This window comes from Dermacentor variabilis, chromosome 6, assembly GCF_050947875.1.
Source record: "Dermacentor variabilis isolate Ectoservices chromosome 6, ASM5094787v1, whole genome shotgun sequence".
Taxonomy (NCBI): domain Eukaryota; kingdom Metazoa; phylum Arthropoda; class Arachnida; order Ixodida; family Ixodidae; genus Dermacentor; species Dermacentor variabilis.
The window spans coordinates 127,012,476-127,032,423 of record NC_134573.1 but is presented as its reverse complement, the minus strand read 5'-3'; the positions used below and the strand labels follow the sequence as shown (position 1 = coordinate 127,032,423).

The following is a 19,948-nucleotide window of genomic DNA, read 5'->3' as shown; positions in this document are numbered from 1 at the left end:
TTCAAGACTATTGATTATTTGTGCAATCCTAAATGTTTTCAGAATGAGTGATTTAGAGAAAGTATCAGTGAGCATTTCAAAATTTGACCGAAGAGTTTTCTCTATGCAGTATAGGGCAACCAGTGCCTGAAGTTTCCATGTTAACAGTGTCATAACACACAGCCTAACGTGCAGAGAAAACAATTTTTACTAAGACGTCCTTCAATTTCACGTAAGCAGATTCACTGCTCAACTTGAGGCACATGTGTCCAGCGTCTGATAGGACTGGGCGCTGGTGTGCTAGAACGTAGGAGCTATGTTTAACATTCCTGCAGTCACTACGGCTGCCAGACGATTGGTGCGCGAGAGCACTGGTTTGAGGCTGCAAGATAATCAAAGTGGCGCCAGCCGTGGCTTCGATTAATTCAGTTTCGGATGTGCAATCGCAGCAGAAAAGTGACGAAATTCGAACAGTGAAGGGTTTCAGTGTCCAAAATTTCAGATGTTATACATTGGCTCTATTGGGTATATGGCAGGGCTGCGAAGGTGTCCAAATTATCAGGCATGTTTGAAAAATTGGCTGTCAGAAAAGTTGGTTGTTGACTGCAATTGCTTACTTGTGAAAGAATCAAGCAGGCAAGCATAATACTCAACCCCACACTTGAGCAGTGGAAGGCCTTGCTGATTAGTTCAGACCCTCGTAACCAGCAGCAACTAATGCGGCGAGCCCGGGAGACAGCCAGAGCCGCAGGAGCCCTAGACTAAAGGCGCCTCCCCGTGCAAGCAGAAAGATATCTGCTTGTCCTTTCTTTCTTTCTTTTTTTTCAATAAATGTTTTTCCTCCTCCTCCTCTCCCAGTAAAATCATAAATGAGAAATCTGATTTTGTGACCTCCATAACTAGGAACGGCATGCAGCCATAGTGAATCTAACGTATAAATACGAATAAACAAGGTGAAGCATTAATGTACTATCGCACTCATAAACAAGGCTCTCCATTAATTGGAAAGGTGTCTCACAATTTTTTTTTCTTTGTAGGTGTTGCCGTGCTGCCATATGGGCACCGTATGGCAGCGTGGCAGCGCAATAGTACTTCTAGCTGCCATAGTTAGCTACCACAGGGCAGGGCAAAGTATCGTTTCTTCTGGAAGACTAGAAGAGGCAGCATAATCTGAAGGATTTTCAGAACTCATGGGAAGCATTAGCAGCTCCTAGGCAGGTGGCACTTTGTTTTTTTATGGAAGAGCACCATTGCTTTGATTTTGTGGCCTTGAGTATGGGCAGTGGGAGACAGTCATGCCACACTATCCTTAGGCCATGGCGATACAAAAGCTCAGTGCGATATTTGGTAATAATTTCATATTCTTGGGGCACACTGCTTTGTGTAGGAGCTGTAAAACTGGGGGAAGGCTGTGAGTGGCATAGAAGTGGCAGCATTTAATTACTGATAATTCTATTAATAGATTCTTGAGATGGGGGGGGGGGGGCTTTTAATACTAGACAAGGCCTGTGCAAATATTACTTTCTGGTTTAAAGCGTAGTCAAAGGGAATAGCAATTAGGGCTGAGTAACTTCAAAGTGAATAGTGCAGTGAAATCTCGATATAATGAACTTCAGGGAACTGTGGTAAATTGTTCGTTATTCTGAAAGATCATTATATTGAAAGCCCCAAAATTAACCATACCACCTATCAACCCATCAATTCATAAGTTGTCGCCATATTAGCTATTCATGAAAACATCACTGTTGGCTCTCGGCGCATGCTGTTGTTATTTTTCATAGATTCTGCCGCCACGCACCACCAAAGCACCATATTATAAGAGTGACGCACACAAAACAGATGCTGATGCTGAGAAAGCTACTGGTAGCTCCAATAAAGGTAGCTCCATGTTGCCTCCAAAGCCCAATGTTTCTTGGTTTTTGTTTGTTTTTCACATTTCTTGCCATATACTCCGCAGCTGTCTCGCTCAAGGCAGACACTTGAACTAAAGCATAAGTGCATGTAAACGACACCATCTGAAAAGTGCAAAGTGCGACCGTGTGGCATCCACACAAGTACGGAGGCTACATCTCACTGCACGCGTAGCTATTACGACCACAGAGAGAGAAGTGGTTTGATGTGAACGGAAAGGTTGGCGCTATGTTCTGCTGCCCTTGAGAGAGTACAGCTTAGCGCTAAGTGCAGAAAGAAGGTTGAAAGAAGGAAGATGGCTCGCCTTCGTTGCTAGGCAACACTTTTCTATGCTAAGCATGTGCTCACAAAACCTGATGCATCACTGCCTCCGCTCACCCGCATTCTTTTTTTCTCGGGTGCCATCTCGGGTTTTTCAAACCCATGCGCCGCAACGTCTGCTCTCTGCACCTTCTTGTCTGCTAGCCTACTGTTTCGGCTGCCGTGAAAGATACACGGAAATCTAAGAATCCCCAGATTGCAGAATATTAGTTCGTAGTACTGAGGTGATGTTAACATCACAGGAAACTGAACAACAATCGTTATTCTGAAAAGTTCGGTATTCAGAAGTTCATAGTACTGCAATATCTTTACAGCGAAACTATAAGAAGTCAGCAGGGGATTTCTGTAAAGTTAATTAATGTGGTGTTCGTAGTAATGAGGTTTCACTGTAGTTCGAATAGTTGTGGGATTTGCATAAAACCTTTATGTAAGGACACCATGAAATCTAAAAAAAATTCCTTCTGTAGTACAAAAAAAAAACAGACTCATTTTGTTTTCAAAGTGCCACTAGTAGGTGTTTTCATGCAAAAATGCGAGTTGACATTTCCTACAACTACAGCAACACCAAAAATTCATTTACAAGCTCCTGCTCACTGTTTCTTCAGTCTACATAATATTTTGTGGTGGTTGAGGCTGTGAGAGCCTTTCACATTTGCCCACCGTATGCCATTAAACAAGACTCAGTCATAGCCATGCACAGCCATGGTGATGTTCTCGTCGAGGTAACGTGACCCAGAGCTGCTGAGGTGCAAATAGGCTCTCTGACAGAAAACAGCAGGTGCCTGTGAACGAATTCGTCTTTGCCTTGTCTTGGCTTTGAGCTATGTGATGTTACTTGGTCACCAAAACCGAAGCTGCAGATTGTTTTAAAATTTACCTTATTTCTGTGCATATAACATGCACAAAATAGTGTAGAAAATTCAACAAAGATCTGGGTGCAGGTTACATACGAATTTCGACTTGAGGTGTGGTTTCATGGCAGCGCAGGTTGAGCTGCCATGAAACCATCTTTAGGGTAAATTTCCCTGGAAAAGTGGGGAAAAGAGCTGCTGGCTGAAAATACAATCTGGACAATTCATGCATCGTTGAATATAGACTGTTTTTGCATTTATTCAGATGTTGCATGTGCAGTTATTTTTGCTGTCTATACTCGCATTTTTTTTTTAATTCTGTGTTGTAATTGGGGGTGGGGGACCTATATGGCAAAATATGCATTTGTAGCTTTAGGGACTTCTAAAACTTTGATTACTGAAATTTGAGCCAAAGGAAATCTCAAATAGCATAACATTCGGTCAAATATTCACATAGGCGTATACCAAACACATTTTACACAATCCGTAAAAGGTGTTGCACAGTCTGTGTAACATTTCCTGAATGAATCTGTGCATGTGTTGTATAGTCTTGTTTGTGAGCCCATGAGCAAAATGTTCATGTTTGTTTTCAGAGAAATCTCAAGCGAGCACTCGTCGTCAGTATTATTCGCCCACTGATCTCTGTGCTGGCCAGATCGTCAATGTCATTGTCAGCTGCATACACCATCCTCACAAGATCTTTGTACAAGAGGTAAGTGCGCTTTTCTGCAGAGTCGACGTGGACTTGCAGTGTGTGTTTGCATTGTTTGGCTGTCTGTCTGCTTTTGTATTGATTATTGTTATACTCGAAATGGCTGAAGGGATAACAAGCAGAATGGCAACCCTCATGCTGCTTGTGAGTACAGGCAATGACTTCTTTACGTTTGCATATCCTAAGAATTAAGTGCATAAATGTAGCATAGAAGCGCTTTCATGCAATAGCATTATAGGCAATCTTCACCCACTATGAAGGTATCTAACAAAAAGCTCGACATGTCTTGAGCATATGCAAGCACCCCACAGTGTGCATGAAATCGCAAGTTTGAAGAGATACAAGATATAGAAGTAAATGAGAAGAAAGGGGATTAACTGAAGGGCCTGGTTTTTATTAATCATATCATAAGAAGCCAACAAACTGATATGACTAATAAAAATCGGGCCACTCTGTTATAAGCCCCTTTCTTCTCATTTATTACATGACGAGGGTTTCGTATCCGGCAACATTGATGCCGTCAGGTAGCATGTGTGGGTTTATTGACTGGTTGCCTTCACTCAAGGAGATCACGTTCTCGTGGCGCCTGCGGCAGGAAGGATGTTCCACATCCACCACCAAGGTCTCTGAGTGGCGGCGCTGGCTAGCACTCTCAGGGTTCTACTAGGAAACATAAATACCCAAGAAAGTGGGTGGGGAAACGGTGCCACGGTAGCTCAATTGGTAAAGCATTGCACTCGAAATGCAAAGGTTGTGGGATCGTTCTCCACCTGCGGCAATTTGTTTTTTCATCCACTTTCATTGCCATTAATTTATAGTTTCTTTATTTTTATTTATTAAGCACAAGTAATTTCCCCTATGTTATCCTTGGTGTCAGTGTTTGTTGGCTTCTTATAAGATATACGAAATCTCACTTTAATTAATGAGTGTGCTAGCTTTCCTGTGATGCACATACATGCAGCCGTCAAGATGTTGCAGTCATCACATTCTGAAAGATAGTGGCGTTAGGTGTTGGCCTACCATTCTTCTTGTTCTTTTTTTTTTTTGTAAGGTTTAGTAATATAAATACATAGTTCAACCAGTCACATGGGCATTATTAGCTCCTGAGTGTAGCATTTCCCATGAGTGCCAGCGGTGTCGCTGACTGTCTCTTCTACTCCTGCACTTTGTCATTAGATTAGAGCTCTTGAACACGCTAGAGTAGTGCACAGGATTTACAGCATACAGCTAAATGTGCCACTCACTTCAGTGTCTCTTTAAATAATGCAACACTAAGGAAAATGACGAAAGAAAAGGGGAGAGAAATGCGTACTTGCAATTTTTTCTGTTGAGAGTTGGCACATTTTTAATTTATTTTTTCTCTCGAGTCATTTGGTTTGCTCCCTCATAGCCTGCCTTGACCCTAACATCAACTACCGCATTTTTGAATGTATAACCTACACCAAAATTTCAAAACATTTAACGGTGTAAGGAGGTTTATTGGACGAGTCCAACAAACAGGCGGTAGCTCAGAACAGTAGGTCGGGAGAGCCAGATGGTGGTGTTCGAGCGCCGATCTCGTGCCCTCCGCTCTTGATGATGATTGGGATGTCATTTCTGCCTTTCTTCATTACAATTGCCCCTGTCGGGAAAGGTGGAGCCACCCTGGCGATCTAACAGATGGGGACAAGAGGGTCGAAGTACGGCTTGAGGCGGTCTACGTGAACAACATCACGTCCACGTCGACGACGGTCGCCTTGCAGCGTAAGAGGTTCAATGACGTAGTTTACGGGCGAAGTACGCTCGACGACGCGGTAGGGACCATGATAATTTGGGAGACGTTTAGACGACAAGCCAGGGGCGCAGGGTGGTACAAGCAGCCACACAAGTGCTCCAGGAGCTAATGTTGCGGCAGGAGAGTGGTCATCATCGCGGGTGTTTTTCTGGCGTTGTTGGTCGGCTGTAGTAAAGCGCTTGGCTAGTTGTCGGCAATCTTCAGCGTAACGGGCGGCTTCCGACACGGGCGTGCACTCTGAGGCATCTGGTGCGTATGGCAGCAGCGTGTCGATAGTGTGCGTCGGCTGGCGACCGAACAGAAGGAAGAAGGGGGAATACCCAGTTGTGACTTGCGTAGCGGTGTTGTACGCGTATGTCGCAAATGGAAGAACCAGGTCCCAGTTGGACTGATCAGATGCAACGTGTGTCGCAAGCATGTCGCCCAGTGTCCGATTAAACCACTCAGTGAGACCGTTCGTCTGAGGGTGGTAGGCAGTGCACGTCCGATGCACAATGTTGCACTGGTGGAGAAGTGCTTGGATTACATCAGAGAGAAATACGCGGCCACGGTCACTGAGGAGTTCGCGAGGAGGACCATGTCGAAGCACAAAACGCTTGAGAATGAAAGAGGCGACGTCCTGTGCTGTCGCGGTGGGGAGAGCAGCGGTTTCGGTGTATCGTGTAAGGTGGTCGACAGCAATGATAGCCCATCGGTTTCCCGCCGTGGTCAAAGGTAAAGGTCCATAAAGGTTGATTCCAACGCGGTCGAATGGGCGGTCTGGGCATGGAAGGGGCTGTAATGAAGCTGCGGCAGGATGCGGTGGTTTTTTTCGTCGCTGACACTCCTGGCAGCCGCGAATGAACTTGCGGACAAAGCGACACATTCCGCGCCAGTAGTACCTTTGGCGTAAGCGTTCATAGGTCTTGAAGACTGCCGTGAGCACACTGCGGGTCGGAGTGAAAGGACGTGCAGATTGTAGAGCGCAGCGTTCTGGGGATAACTAGGAGCCACTTCCTACCATCCGGCGAGTAGTTGCGCCAGTACAGGAGGCCATCACGGATGCTGAAGTGCGAAGCTTGGTGTCGCAGTGTTCGAGTGGTCGAAAGGGTGGGTGCCTCGGATAAAACGTCAAGAAGCGAAGCGATCCAGGGATCGTGGCGCTGTGCAGAGGAGACGGTGGCGACGTCAAGAGCTGACAATGGGTGGTCTATAGTGGATATGGATGCAGTTTCGGTGGATAGTGGTGACCGCGACAGTGCATCAGCATCGGCATGCTTGCTTCCGGAACGATATATAACGTGGATGTCGAACTCTTGAAGTCGAAGAGCCCAGCGGGCAAGGTGACCTGACGGATCCTTCAACGAAGACAACCAACATAATGCATGATGATCCGTCACTACATCAAACGTCCGGCCATATAAGTAAGGGCGGAACTTGGCAAGCGCCCAGACTATTGCCAAGCATTCTTTCTCGGTGACGCTATAGTTTGACTCAGCCTTGGTGAGCGTTCTGCTGGCGTATGTGATGACATACTCTGCGAACCCAGGCTTTCGTTGTGCGAGAACAGCACCGAGGCCGACACCACTGGCGTCTGTGTGCAGCAGTATAGGTGGTGACGTCAGGAGGCGGCGAAGGGTGGAGAAGGCTTGGTCACACTCAGAAGACCATGACGAAAGATTTGAGATGCTGCTTAAAAGTTTGGTCAAAGGCGCAATTATAGAGGCGAAGTTGCGCACAAACCGATGAAAGTAGGAGCATAACCCTATGAAGCTTCGTAACTGCTTTAGAGTCGTCGGTTTGGGGAAGTCGGTCACGGCTCGTAGTTTAGCCGGGTCCGGAAGCACACCGTCTTTTGATACGACGTGACCGAGAATTGTAAGTTTCCGCGCTGCAAAGCAGCACTTCTTGAGATTTAGTTGCAGCTGAGCGGTCTTCAGACACGTCAGGACATGGTTGAGGCGTTCCAGATGGGATGCGAAATCTGGCGCAAAGACAACAATGTCGTCGAGGTAGCAGAGACATATGTGCCACTTCAAACCCCGCAGAACAGAGTCCATCATGCGCTCGAAGGTGGCAGGCGCATTGCAGAGGCCGAAGGGCGTGACATTGAATTCATGTAGACCATCAGGCGTGACGAAGGCTGTCTTTGAACGGTCGGCCTCTGCTAAAGGCACCTGCCAATACCTGGAATGCAAATCTAACGATGAAAAAAACTCGGCACCTTGTAGGCAATCAAGGGCATCGTCAATTCTGGATAACGGGTACACGTCTTTTCGAGTGACCTTGTTTAGGCGCCGGTAATCCACGCAGAAGTGAATTGATCCATCCTTTTTTTTTTAACGAGAACCACAGGTGATGCCCATGGACTTTGTGAAGGGCGAATAACGTCGCGTTTAAGCATGTCGTCAACCTCGTTGGCAATAACTTGACGTTCCGCGGTGGAGACACGGTAAGGGCGTTGTCGCACTGGCGAGTTGGAGCCGGTGTCGATGTAGTGAACAATGGTAGAAGTTCGGCCAAGGGCACGTTCGGCAACATCGAAAGAGTCGCGGAACTGGTAGAGCAGCTGGAGAAGAGCAGAGCGTTCAAATGGTGACAGTCCGTCTGCGATCGACGAATCGAATAGGTCGGCAGCTGGTACATCAGAAGGATTAAGGGCACTGACTACGTCGAGGTCGCGTCGAGCTGAATCTTGCTGCACGGAAAAAATTTGACCGATATCAATGGGTTGCACGCATCCAAGGGATTCACCTTTAAGCAGTTTGATGGGATACGGAAGAGGATTTGTGAGGCAGAGAGCGCTTGTTCCATTCGAAATAGAGAGGGTCGAATAAGGCAGCAGAAGTGGCTTCCGACTTAGAAGGAGGCGTGATGGTTCAAAGAATGCAGCTTCATCACATATGCTGTTGCAGAACACGGGGAGCAAAACAGCTGCTATCGGCGGAATTTGTGTCTTCTGTTACGACTAGTTTGTGTGCGGCTTGATGAACGGGGTTGTAGGACTGGTCACGCAACGGAAAGAGCTCAAGTTCAGATCTGGCACAATCAATAACGGCGTGATTATGCGGTAGAAAGTCCCAGCCAAGTATGATGTCGTGCGAGCAGGATGAAAGGACGATAAACTCAACAGTGTAGTGCTCTTTAGCGATAGTAAGTCTAGCAGTGCAGGCAGCTATAGGCCGAACAGGGTCTCCATTCGCTGTACGTAAGGGCATCATCTCAAGAGGCGTGGTCACCTTCCGAAGCTTGTGGCAAAATGTGGCGTCTATAACAGAAACGGCAGCACCGGTATCGACAAGAGCATATGCACGGGTGCCTTCTACAGAAACTTCGACAATATTCGACGGCAAAGTTCGAGGACTTGAGCATTTCGACAGCGCAGTTCTTGCCTCACGAACTACGGGGGCTAGTTTCCCTCATTTTCAGGGGCTGGTCGACGACGCATGGGCGACAAGGATCGGCGACGGGGTGAAGGTGAGCGACGAGACGTGGGTTGCGGATAGTCACGTGAAGACGTGCTTGTTTGCGGACCCGGACTCTCATAACGAGAGCGGGGACGATCCATGTAGTTCTGCGAAAGGGCATCTGAGTATCCTGGCGCGCGACGGCGGCAGAATCGGGCGATATGACCAGGGCCACCGCATGCAAAACAGATCGGCCGGTTGTCGCGCGTTCGCCAGGGATTCGCAGTGATGGGAGCAGCCCATGTCACGGACGGCTGAATCGGGGATGCAGCATACGACACAGCATGGGACGGTGAGGGCTGTTGAAGCTGCTGCCGCTTTACTACGTCAGCGTAACTAAGGGGCGCGGCGACAGGTTGCTGCTGAATGGGCACTGGCATGGCCTCGGAAATCTGTTCTTGGATGACGTGTCGAAGCACAGGAGCCAACGGGATTGGTCGCTGCAGTTGCTGCTGCTGTGGGAGCTCCTGACGCTGAGCAAACGGCAGGAGAGACAACTGACGGGCTACCTCCTCACGCACAAATTCTTCCATTTGTGCGAGAAGGTGTGACTGGTCAGGCACGATGTCCAGTGCAGCGAGTGGTTGACTGCGTGTGTGAGATGAACGTCGGGTGAGAGCCCACTGCCTCCTCAATTCGTCATAGCTGTGGCACAGAGTTACCACTTCAGACACTGTGCCAGGAGACTTCGCGAGAAGCATTTGAAAGATATCGTCATCGACACCCTTCATTATATGTTGTATTTTGGCACTTTCGATCATTGAAGCATCGGCACGCCTGCAGAGATCGATTATGTCCTCAATATAGGCGGTAAAAGTTTCGTTTCGTTCCTGTGCCCGTGTGCGCAGCCGTTGCTCGGCGCGTAACTTCCGCACGGCAGGGCGACCGAAAATGGCAGATATTGCCTCTTTAAAAGCGGACCAGTTCTCAAATTCCGATGCGTGGTTCGTATACCAAAGCTTCGCCACGCCAGCCAAATAAAAGTTCGCGGTACTCAGCTTAGCAGCGTCATCCCACTTGTTGGGTCCACTAACTTTTTCGTAGGCCGACAGCCAGTCCTCGACGTCCTGGTCTTCTGTACCCGAAAATACCGGGGGGTCTCGCTGGCGAACCGGGCCGGGGCAAACGGCAGCCGGGACAGATGGCGGCGGTTGGGCAGCGTCAGCTTGCATGGTCGAGTGCAACGTACGGGATCGGAGTTCCAGGGTGTCGGCGATGTGCGTACCCAGCACGATCCACCAAATGTAAGGAGGTTTATTGGACAAGTCCAACAAACAGGCGGTAGCTCAGAACAGTAGGTCGGGAGAGCCAGATGGTGGTGTTTGAGCACCGATCTCGTGCCCTCCGCTCTTGATGATGATCGGGATGTCATTTCTGCCTTTCTTCATTACAACTGTAACATCGGCTTGCGGTTTATACGCGAATTATGCCTTTAAGTGTGGCTTCACGGCAGCGTGCGCCGCGCTGCCATTAAGTCGCACCTCAAGCAAGGTTCTCCACTATTCAAAGTTTCGTTATCTCTTAGGGAACCCCACTCTCCCTTTCCCACCTCTGTGTGTTGAAGCTCCCTTCTGCCCTCTTTCATGGCCGTCCATACTTTTCTTTTTTACGACTTACCATGCTGCGTTTAATAGATAGCAAACAGTGTGGTGGTAAGCCATTCCGTGGTGAGCCATCCGCTGGTGAGCCATCCGGTGGTGAGCCAGATCAACGGTCTGATGTTCAGCACAGTTGCGTTTACCCCATTGCCGTTGCCCATGCCAGGGCTTCTCCATCCACGATGTCATCCGCTGTCGTCTGAATGCTAGCTGCGAAGTGATCTGATTCACATCACATATCACGTGACTGATTCGTCTGCGATAACGTCCAATGTGTGAATCCAGCTTTGTCAACATGGCCGAAGAAGGGCGGAACAGGGCCGCTGGCCGAGAATACAATGTGGACGAGTCATGCATCTCTGTTTTTCAAATATTTTAGCGTTGTTGCATACATATACTTCCACGAAATGTGGGAAATTTTTTTTTTCCCCCCGGGATGGTGTAATTAGGGTTGCAGGTTATATGCGAAAGAATATGGTGTCCTCATTTCTGTCACATACATCATGTCTGTGCTATGCTTTTCTCACAAGCTGAATGTACAAGAACTGTGGCTGTAGATGATGGTAAGGGAGCTAATCATAAAAGGAAAGTTGCTGTGGCAGGCATTCTTCTTTGCATTATTGAAATGCTAATGCCTTTTGTATCAGGTGTTTACTGAAGAGGGAAGCCAAAGCAGACAGTGATGTATAACCTGCACAGCTATGAAGAGGCAATCAAACACTTGTTGTTTCTGTTCTTGTTATAACGTCAAGCAGCACAGTCTTCTTTGGGCACTGCTGACCTACCTGGATGCTAGAGCATTCTCAGAGAGAAAGTATCTTACACTATGGCCTCGGGTATTGACAGCTCACAAAGCTGTTTGGGCACTGCTAGAATTTGCGCAGTTAATTGCCTCACTGATCATTTGCAGGTGTGTTGGGCAGTACCACTTGTGTGCCATTCTAGTGTTTCCCCGTCCTCTCTCTCTGCTTTTCTTTTTGTCCCCTTAACACCTTTATTCTGTGTACGCTTGCAAACCAATGAGCATCTGGTTGACCTCTTTTCCTTTTCTTTGGATCTCTCTCACTCAGTGTTAACTTTCTTGCCTCCCTGTTCATAGCTGGGCTCTACTGTGGAGGGCATGCAGAAAATGCTTGGAGAGTTACAGCATTACTGCAACAATGAAAGCACTGAGCTGGACATACTGTTTGCACCTGAAGTTGGTGAGTGCTGTGCACTTCTGTGCTTGGATCGGCCGAGTGATTGATTGTTTGATTCATTGATTCATTCATTCATTATAAATGACTTAATTATGCGGAAGAACTACCATGGACTGCATTCTTCATATTTTGCCCTTTGGAAGTTCCGTGCTTTTAGTGTTATCAGCCACCAGATACTGTCCAGAACCTTTCAGGGCCAGGCTTGTTGCTTTCTTTGTGGGCTAATTAAACATGTAGCAAATCTCATATAGTGCGCTGTCTGTAGAAAAGTGGAAGTTGACGTCTAGCTGTGCTCTTCCCATACCAATTACAACAGTGTGCTTGAATTTGAATGGTGTACCTTATGGTTACTATGTTCATATTGTTTACTTTTGTAATTAGCACTTTGTGCTGTTTGCAACTGAAGCGCTAATAGCTGGGGTGTGTGGCCTACTAGAGTGCACACATAAGTACAGTAAAATATTTTCACAGTTGTCATCATCCCAGTAAGCTAGCAAGCTGGTAATAAGCCAGTGCCGGTAGGCTCGCTAAACCAGAAAAGATGTGAAAATGAAAGACTTGCGGCAACATCACCCTGAATTTTATGCCCTAGCTCCACACAACGTCATAGATTTTGACAGTGGCTGTTCAGGTCTAGTTAATTGTTCATTGGTAACAAAAGACTGCATTGCATTCTTAAGAATCCAGAAACTGAACCTTAAAAGTTTTGAGAACATTTTCCTGCACTGAAATGGCCCTAGTGAGAGCAGCTACATTGGAGTCTGTGATGTCACGGTGACATACGCGGCAGAGGCTATGGCATGAAATTCAGGAAAGAGAACTCCTACCTTCGTTTTGTCCAACGCTAGCCAACATTTTCCTGCCAAATGAATGAAAACAGACTGTTTAAACACTTTGCCAGCCTAAAATGGTTTAGTATTGCTCTTTCATGTCTAAGTAGTGCATGTATGGATAGTGCCTTAATGAAAAAACATGTCGGCACGTGGCCTGCTATCCACAGTGTGTGCGTATCGGAGTGCCATTACGTAACTGAGAGAAGACACGTGCCACTTTGAGATTTCTTCATTCAAAAGTTGCCATGGCTTTAACCTTTTGATTGTTTGCTCTAGTAGCTGTCAAGCCTTTCCTGGTTACATGCTGGCGGTGCCATAAGTAGTCAATGTTGTAATGCAGGCCGTGTCCTCGCACACTTCCTTTTATAAAAGCACTGTGTGTACACACAAAAATAACTCATAAGTAGCACATGCTGAGCAGTTGTGGCATGAGTTCCCATGCATTGCAAGGCACCTCACGTTTTGCCTTTGTCCCGGCTTTCTTTGAAAATACAGGTATGGTCTGCTTGGCAAAGTTTCCTCATGACCAGCTGTGGTATCGAGGTCGTGTGGTCAGCCTACATGGGAAGTCTCACGTGGTTGTGTCCTATGTCGACTATGGAAATCAGGAACGGGTGCCTGTTGTGTGGGTTCGCCGCATACCAGACAAGTACATGCACCTTCCTATCCAGGCTATTCCCGTGACACTTGCTGATGTGGCTCCAGCTGTGGGTGCGTGGTCTGATGAGGTATGTCGTTGGCTTCCTGTCTGATCTTGCTTGGCCAGCCGGGCAAGCCTTGATGCATTTTCACTTTCTCTTTCTGAAATCGACTGAAGCTCAGCCTGTACCATGCCAGGATAGATCATGTTATGATGCAAGTATAGTAATTATAAATGCAGTCAGTAAGTTGCATGACGAGACCACATGCATTGAAGCTGTAGATCTGCGTTTACATAGTGACTCCCGTCATAGAATCTCTTCTTGTAAGCTCTTGTACAACTAAGTCTACTATCCACACAGCACACAGCACACAGCACACACACACACACACACACACACACACACACACACACACACACACACACACACACACACACACACACACACACACACACACACACACACACACATCATCTGGTCTGACCTCGCAGGTGCTGTTGATGGTCCGACATGCTGAATGCAGTCATGTACAGCTCCCGTATTTATTCAACTATAAGGCAAGGGTGCAGTTGAGGTATCTATGAAAAAAAACTTAAATATGCGCACTAATATAAGGCGATATAGAGTTACTGATGGATTATTGAGATTCAGCGGATATGTTAGAAGTACTGAATTACTGGGGGTATGAAACTGATTTCCATTGGCAATGACAGCATATTAAAAGTAAGTCTAATACACCTTGGTTAAAAATTATCTTCATGGTACGTTTGCGATTACTTTACAGGCGCACGATTGTATTTATTCAGACTACAATGCAAACATATTGCTACTTTTTTATTTTGCGATGTCACGTGGTTGCTCCACGCAGCATTGCGATAGCGCGACAGGCTCTGCCTGTTGCGTCACTTGAATATCGTATGTGGTTGCCGCCTTATAATGTGGCTTTATGGCATAGTGGTGTGCGATGCCATGAAGCCAAGCAATAAGGCGAAATTTTCGGTGCCGTGAGGCAGCACTGTAAAGTGAAATTGGCACTGCCATGAAGCCACGCCTAAAGGCAAAACCTAATGCGAGATGGGGGGGGACCTGGCCTTATATTCAAATAAATACAGTAATGCAGTCCTGTGCAAAAAAAAACCTACCACTCTCGTGTGATCATGTGGGGGGTTAAGGGCATAATGCACCAGTTTTATATTGTTTCTTTGCCTTTCTGTATTCCTTTGTTCAACTTTTTTTCTGTGGTTGCAATATATGTTCTAAATAATTTAAAACAAAGCTAATTAGTGAAAATATTAAGTCAGCATTGCAAATTTTTATTCATGTGATCCACCAGAGAAGACAGAGTAGTGCAACCTGCCACAAGAAGCTTATAAATATTTCGTACTTCATGTTAAAAAAAAAATTAAATGGATCTGGTTCAGGCTGCCACTTAATAAAAATGTGCCTCAATTTCTGTGTTTTGTGAAAGCTGAGCTTTAAATATCTTTCTTTTTAAGGCAAGCAAAAGACTCTCAAAATTGACCTTGAGCAAACACCTGTTGATGAAAGTTCATGGTAAGCATCAGTCTTCTATGTACACCTTATAATGCACTTACTGTTTTTAAACTGTATTTTGCTTCTCCTTTTGCAGCAAACAGTGAAGAATTCCAGCGTGCCAAAGTGTCACTGTATGTACCAGGCAAAGAGGACACAGACTTGTGCGTGAATGCTGTACTAGTCAAAGAAAATCTTGCAGCTAGCACTGGACCTCTGTGAGTATTTTTCTTTAGTATTTGGTTGTTTGAGGAATGGGTGACATGCGCTGACTCAAACATATTTTTTCTTGCATTTCAGTGACCAGTTTTGTGTATTACGAGTAGACTCGTCTTCTGTGTTTTCACTTAGTTGCTTCTAAAATAATGCACTCTTCTATCACTTCTTTTACAAGTTTCACTTTGTTTAGGATGTCATTGGAAAAACCTCCCCTGTGCTTGTAGCGTCCTGTGCCCTGAGCTTTCACTCAGTTATAGGCACACCTACTTTTCACACCCAAAGGACACAGGCCATGTCTAGAAGTTCCATCAGTTGAACTGCAGTGAAGCAGACTTGCTAGCATGGCCTGCTTCATAGCTTGTAGGTTCCCCACATTTGCCTTGATTGCGGTACCGTAATAATTTTGCAATCTATCGATCATAACATCCGTCAACTTCCCTTTACCTCCAAGTCCACGAGTTGTCTTTTTCAGTTTCCTCAGTTGGCATCCGACATGCTTTTTCACATGCCCAATGCACTCAAGTTTGCGCAGTGCCAGTTCCATACATAGCTTTGACAGCCGCATGGCTTTTCGAGTCGCTGTCTCAATAAAAATCAATGTACTTCAAGTCGCACGTCGTTGACTGCTCAAACGTACGGTACAGTCCTACCGCCTCCATACTACCAGCACTGCCTGTGTGGTTGGCTTGGCAGTCAGTGTGGTTCGTCTTCCATTCTTCAAACTCAATGCTTGTGGAACGCTTCTTCATATTTTCACGTGCCTTGCACTTGGTGGACATTGCTTCCACATCAGTCACCTTTCCTGTGTCCACTGATATCAGAGAGATGCAACCATCCAAAGAGGAGTGCCCACGCTTTTGCCAAGTGCCGTCACCTGACATGCCACACTCGTTGCTGCCGACAGCCTGGCGCACTTCTGCAGCAGCATCCATCATTGACTTTGACGCGGCAATTTTCGCGGCCTTACAGAGCTTGGAAGAAACCTTCTCAAAAGGCGGAATGACAAAGTGGCAGTGGCATATTCATAACCTTCGAAAATGTCACAGAACCAACCGAACATTGTTTTCGGCTGCACTTGCTGCTTTTTCTTTTTTTTTGTAATGAGGAAAACAAGTGTTCGCGGGCACATGCACTACATACAACGGCGTATGCAAAACATACCCCTTGGCGTGAACGCTCCTCAAGCTTCGGTAAAATGTTTTTGCATTCCGGGCACGCCAGCGACGCCAAAACTGAGGAAAGAATTCCGACACCTATAATCCTGTTCTTCTGTAGCACAACATAATCTTCCTCCAACTGGCCCAGTTTCACTTCACTTGCTGAAACAGCCACGTTCATGCCACACTTCGTCGAGTCGTTCATTGTGTACCAATTGCCATAGAACTTGCGTTTTGGCCTTTGTTTCACTAGAAACTTAGCCTTAACTTGTTATATTCTGTAAGACAACAATCTAGGACAGTAAAGTGACGAAACAATAGCTTTAAATGGCAGTACAGCACGTCGCTGTAGTGTGAGCACAATGTCATGTCGTGCGCCCCCACGTGGCAATTTGTTCAATGTGAATTTTAAAAATGATAGCGATCACCATTGCCCAATATTATCAACCTTTAAAATACTTCACCACGAACTAATCTAAATGTATATGCGTATTTGAGCACGAACATAAGTTTGTTTTAATGATTGAAACGTAGGTTTAGTTTTCACAAAATGTCAGTTTCGGCTTCGGAGAGGTCTGCCAGTAGTTGTAAAAAAAAAACATCATGACTTTTGAACAGAACCAGATAGAGGCATAATTTTTGCAGCAGCCCAATTCTGAATGTCTGTAGACTCTTGAAATATTAAAAAATGAAATTTGCTATTTAAAAAAAAAAAAAAAGAAAGGAAACGTCGTTTTCAAGGGTGGCTACATACCTTAATGGACTGCGCTACAACGGACTATCGACTACAGTGTATGAAATTAGTGGCAATTTTTGTCAAAATTGGTTGTATAAAACGGACTTTTGCTGTGCCGACACAGGCTGACAACTGGCTTGCGAGGGTCAGCCAACAATTGCGGTGCGCGCGAGAGAGGAAGGCAGGGCGGAAATTCGCCGTCTTCTTTCCACACGAGGCAAGGGGGGGGAGGCGAGAGAGAAAGAGGGAGTTCTACTCCAGTGTTTGCTGCTTAGGCCGCAGCCGCCATATCTTGAAAGTGATCTGCGATGTGGACAAAGTGCTTGCCCACGCAGGCGTCGTATCTTGAAAGCAATCTGCGATGTAAACAAAGTGTGCCCAGTGCCGGTAGCCTCGTACGTGCTGTGCTTTCGAATAGTTCACATTGAAGCGAGACAGCAGGAAGGTCACTTCGCTTGCTGCTGCTGCCCACGTATCTTGCTTAATTTGCTATTGCAATCAATGCTTCACCTTTCGGCTGAAACTGTGACTTCTTTGTTTTTTACTTCGAACATTTGTCACTGACTCTTTGCAATGAAGTTGTTAGACATAGCGATAAATGTTTTGGAAGTGAGGCATTCTGGATATTATGGACTTTGAATATAACGGACCTTTTTTATCGGATTATCAGGATCCATTGTAATGACATTCGACTGTACTGGCTTCTATTTGACAAACCATTCAAGAACCTCTGCCAAGCTATCCACGTTTGTGCTTTTCTGTGACTAATGCTCTCTCTGCAGCAGTAGTCTCAGTTTGGAATAAACTCCCAACTACAAATTCAGCTTACTTTTCTGCTTTAAATGAAAGATCTAAGGAGTCATATTCAAACAAATGCATAATTATTTATGTTGGCAAGAGGTAACGGGCAAGGATGGTACGATGAAACGAGAACGCGGCTGCATATGTCAGTGCTGTGTGTTTTGCTCTCCTCATTGGTGTTGTCATTTTTTCACACTGTTATTGACCCCAAAGGCCGACTTGCTGATGACAACCAGCAGTGTGTCTTACGCCCTTCCTCTTTGCAGGTCTCTTGTGGAAGACGTGCCCACCCTAAAAGCACATTTGATCATCCGTCCAAAGTACTCCATTGTTGAGGCTTACGAGGAATACAAGGTAGAAAGCAGGCAGCAGAAGCGGCTGGCCGCCACCATGCCGGGCCTCGCACCACCACCCGTTGAACTGGTACCTCGACCTCAACAACATGCACCTCGGCTACGTGCTGAGATGCATGGCCAATTGCGTCCTGAGAGGCATACCGAGAGGCATCCCGAGAGGCATACAGAGAGGCATCCCGACATGCGTCCTGAGGTTCGTGCCCCAAGCCGGAGACCCGCCACTGCGCTGATGGCTGCTCTGGAAATGCACATGGCTGAGCCTCCCAAGGAACCTGTTGCGGATGAACGTCCTAAGGAGGGCTACGTGCCAGTGCATGTGACATACCCAAAGTCCCCCCAGCATTTTTATGTGCGGCTTCTGGAGGAGAGAAAGAGTTTCAAGGGACTTTCCTCTCGACTGCAGAATGCATGGGATGGTGGCAGAGAAACCAAGGACAATTGGGAGGTGGGAGAGTGGTGTGCAGCTAAAAGCTCCGGTCATCACTGGGTGCGAGCCAAGGTTGTGAAAGTGGAAGAGGAGGAACTCCACGTGTTCTTTGTCGACAGTGGCTTGCAGGTTGCTGTGCCAAGGAGCGAAGTCGTCGTGTTGCCAGGGGCTCTGGCTCAGGTGCCACCGTTTGCCCGAGTGTGCCATCTGGCCAACATGATCCCCGCTGGAGGCAGCAAGAGCTGGTCCAAGACTGCGGAAGAGTGCTTTGCCGAGCTGCTGTCCAGGGGGAACAAGACCTTCATGGTGCAGATTGGGGAGGAGCTGGATGGCTCTCTTCCAGTTGATATCATGGTGGAGGAAGTGATTGAGGCCGGTGCCTTGGAGCCAATGCGCAAAGAGTATAGAAGTGTAAGGGAGGCATTGAAGGAAATGGGCTACGGCTTCATTTCCAAAAAAAGTAGCGTAAAGAAAGAATCGACGACAGAATCGGCAGAGGCCACTAGTTCTAGTTTAGTGATGACCACTGGTGACAGAGAAGCCGCTACTTTGAGCAGCAAAGTGAAGATCGCGGATGATGGAAAAACAGTTTCTTCGAGCAAAGTGAAGACAGCTAGTGACAGAGAGGCCGCTCCTTCGAGCAAACTAAATGCCGCGGGTGATAGAGCGACCACTGGTGACAGCAATCCAGATGCACTCAGAGAGCCTGTAGGGTCCGAGAATGTTACAGAAACATCCACATCTTCACAAAGTGAGGAGCCAGAGCCAGAAGAAGCGCACTGTGCACCTGAAAAGGTCTCACATCCTGAGGAAGTTGTTTCCACTGCATCATCTGTAAGTGGCGAAGAGGTTTCCACCTTGCCCTCTACAGAAGTTGGAGAAGAGGCTTCTCCTACAGCCTCTACAAATGTTGAAGAGGAATACACTAAACCAGCCTCAGCAGCTAAAGAGAGCGATACTGAACTACAAGATGCAGCAACTTCAAAGTGCTGTAGCAATGTGGCTGTTGATTCTCTTACATCAGATAGTGCAGAGGTAGTCGCAGCACAGTTGGACGGCGCAGTGGATGAGGCTGCTCCCTCTGAAAAAAGTGAAGATAAGGGTGCAGAAGGAGATGGAAGCGTAACAGATTCATCATCTTCAGAGTGCTTGAGTGATGCCATTCAAGACAACACTGATTTTCTTGTGATTCAAGATGATCAGCCACTATTCAAATGGCATCCTCGATCCTTCCCCACAGAGAAGCAGCTGATGGTGATGCCGTCACACATTGATGAAGATGCTGTGGTCTACGTTCAGATAATTGAGAATGGTAGGTAAATAACTGCTCCAAGACCTCCATCTAGCACGCTAAAGTTAAGTGCACAATTTAACCCCTTAACTGCCAATGATGAATTGTCATAACTAAGGTTGCACTACTTTGTCATTTTGACACATAAATACAGTTGGACCTA

The 19,948-nt window shown here is 46.6% G+C and overlaps 1 protein-coding gene and 1 pseudogene across 2 annotated transcripts in view; one reads left to right on the top strand and one right to left on the bottom strand.

Moving 5' to 3' along the window:
- qin (tudor domain-containing protein qin) overlaps nucleotides 1–19,948 on the top strand; it is a 118,731-nt gene that overhangs the window by 64,886 nt on the left and 33,897 nt on the right. For both annotated transcript variants that reach the window (XM_075695736.1, XM_075695735.1), the window contains exons 21-26: nucleotides 3,656–3,774; nucleotides 11,692–11,794; nucleotides 13,120–13,352; nucleotides 14,762–14,819; nucleotides 14,896–15,016; nucleotides 17,978–19,806. In XM_075695736.1, the coding sequence (XP_075551851.1) occupies nucleotides 3,656–3,774; nucleotides 11,692–11,794; nucleotides 13,120–13,352; nucleotides 14,762–14,819; nucleotides 14,896–15,016; nucleotides 17,978–19,806 (2,463 nt within the window). The remainder of the gene's footprint in view (nucleotides 1–3,655; nucleotides 3,775–11,691; nucleotides 11,795–13,119; nucleotides 13,353–14,761; nucleotides 14,820–14,895; nucleotides 15,017–17,977; nucleotides 19,807–19,948) is intronic.
- LOC142584513 (uncharacterized) lies at nucleotides 15,000–16,379 on the bottom strand (annotated as a pseudogene).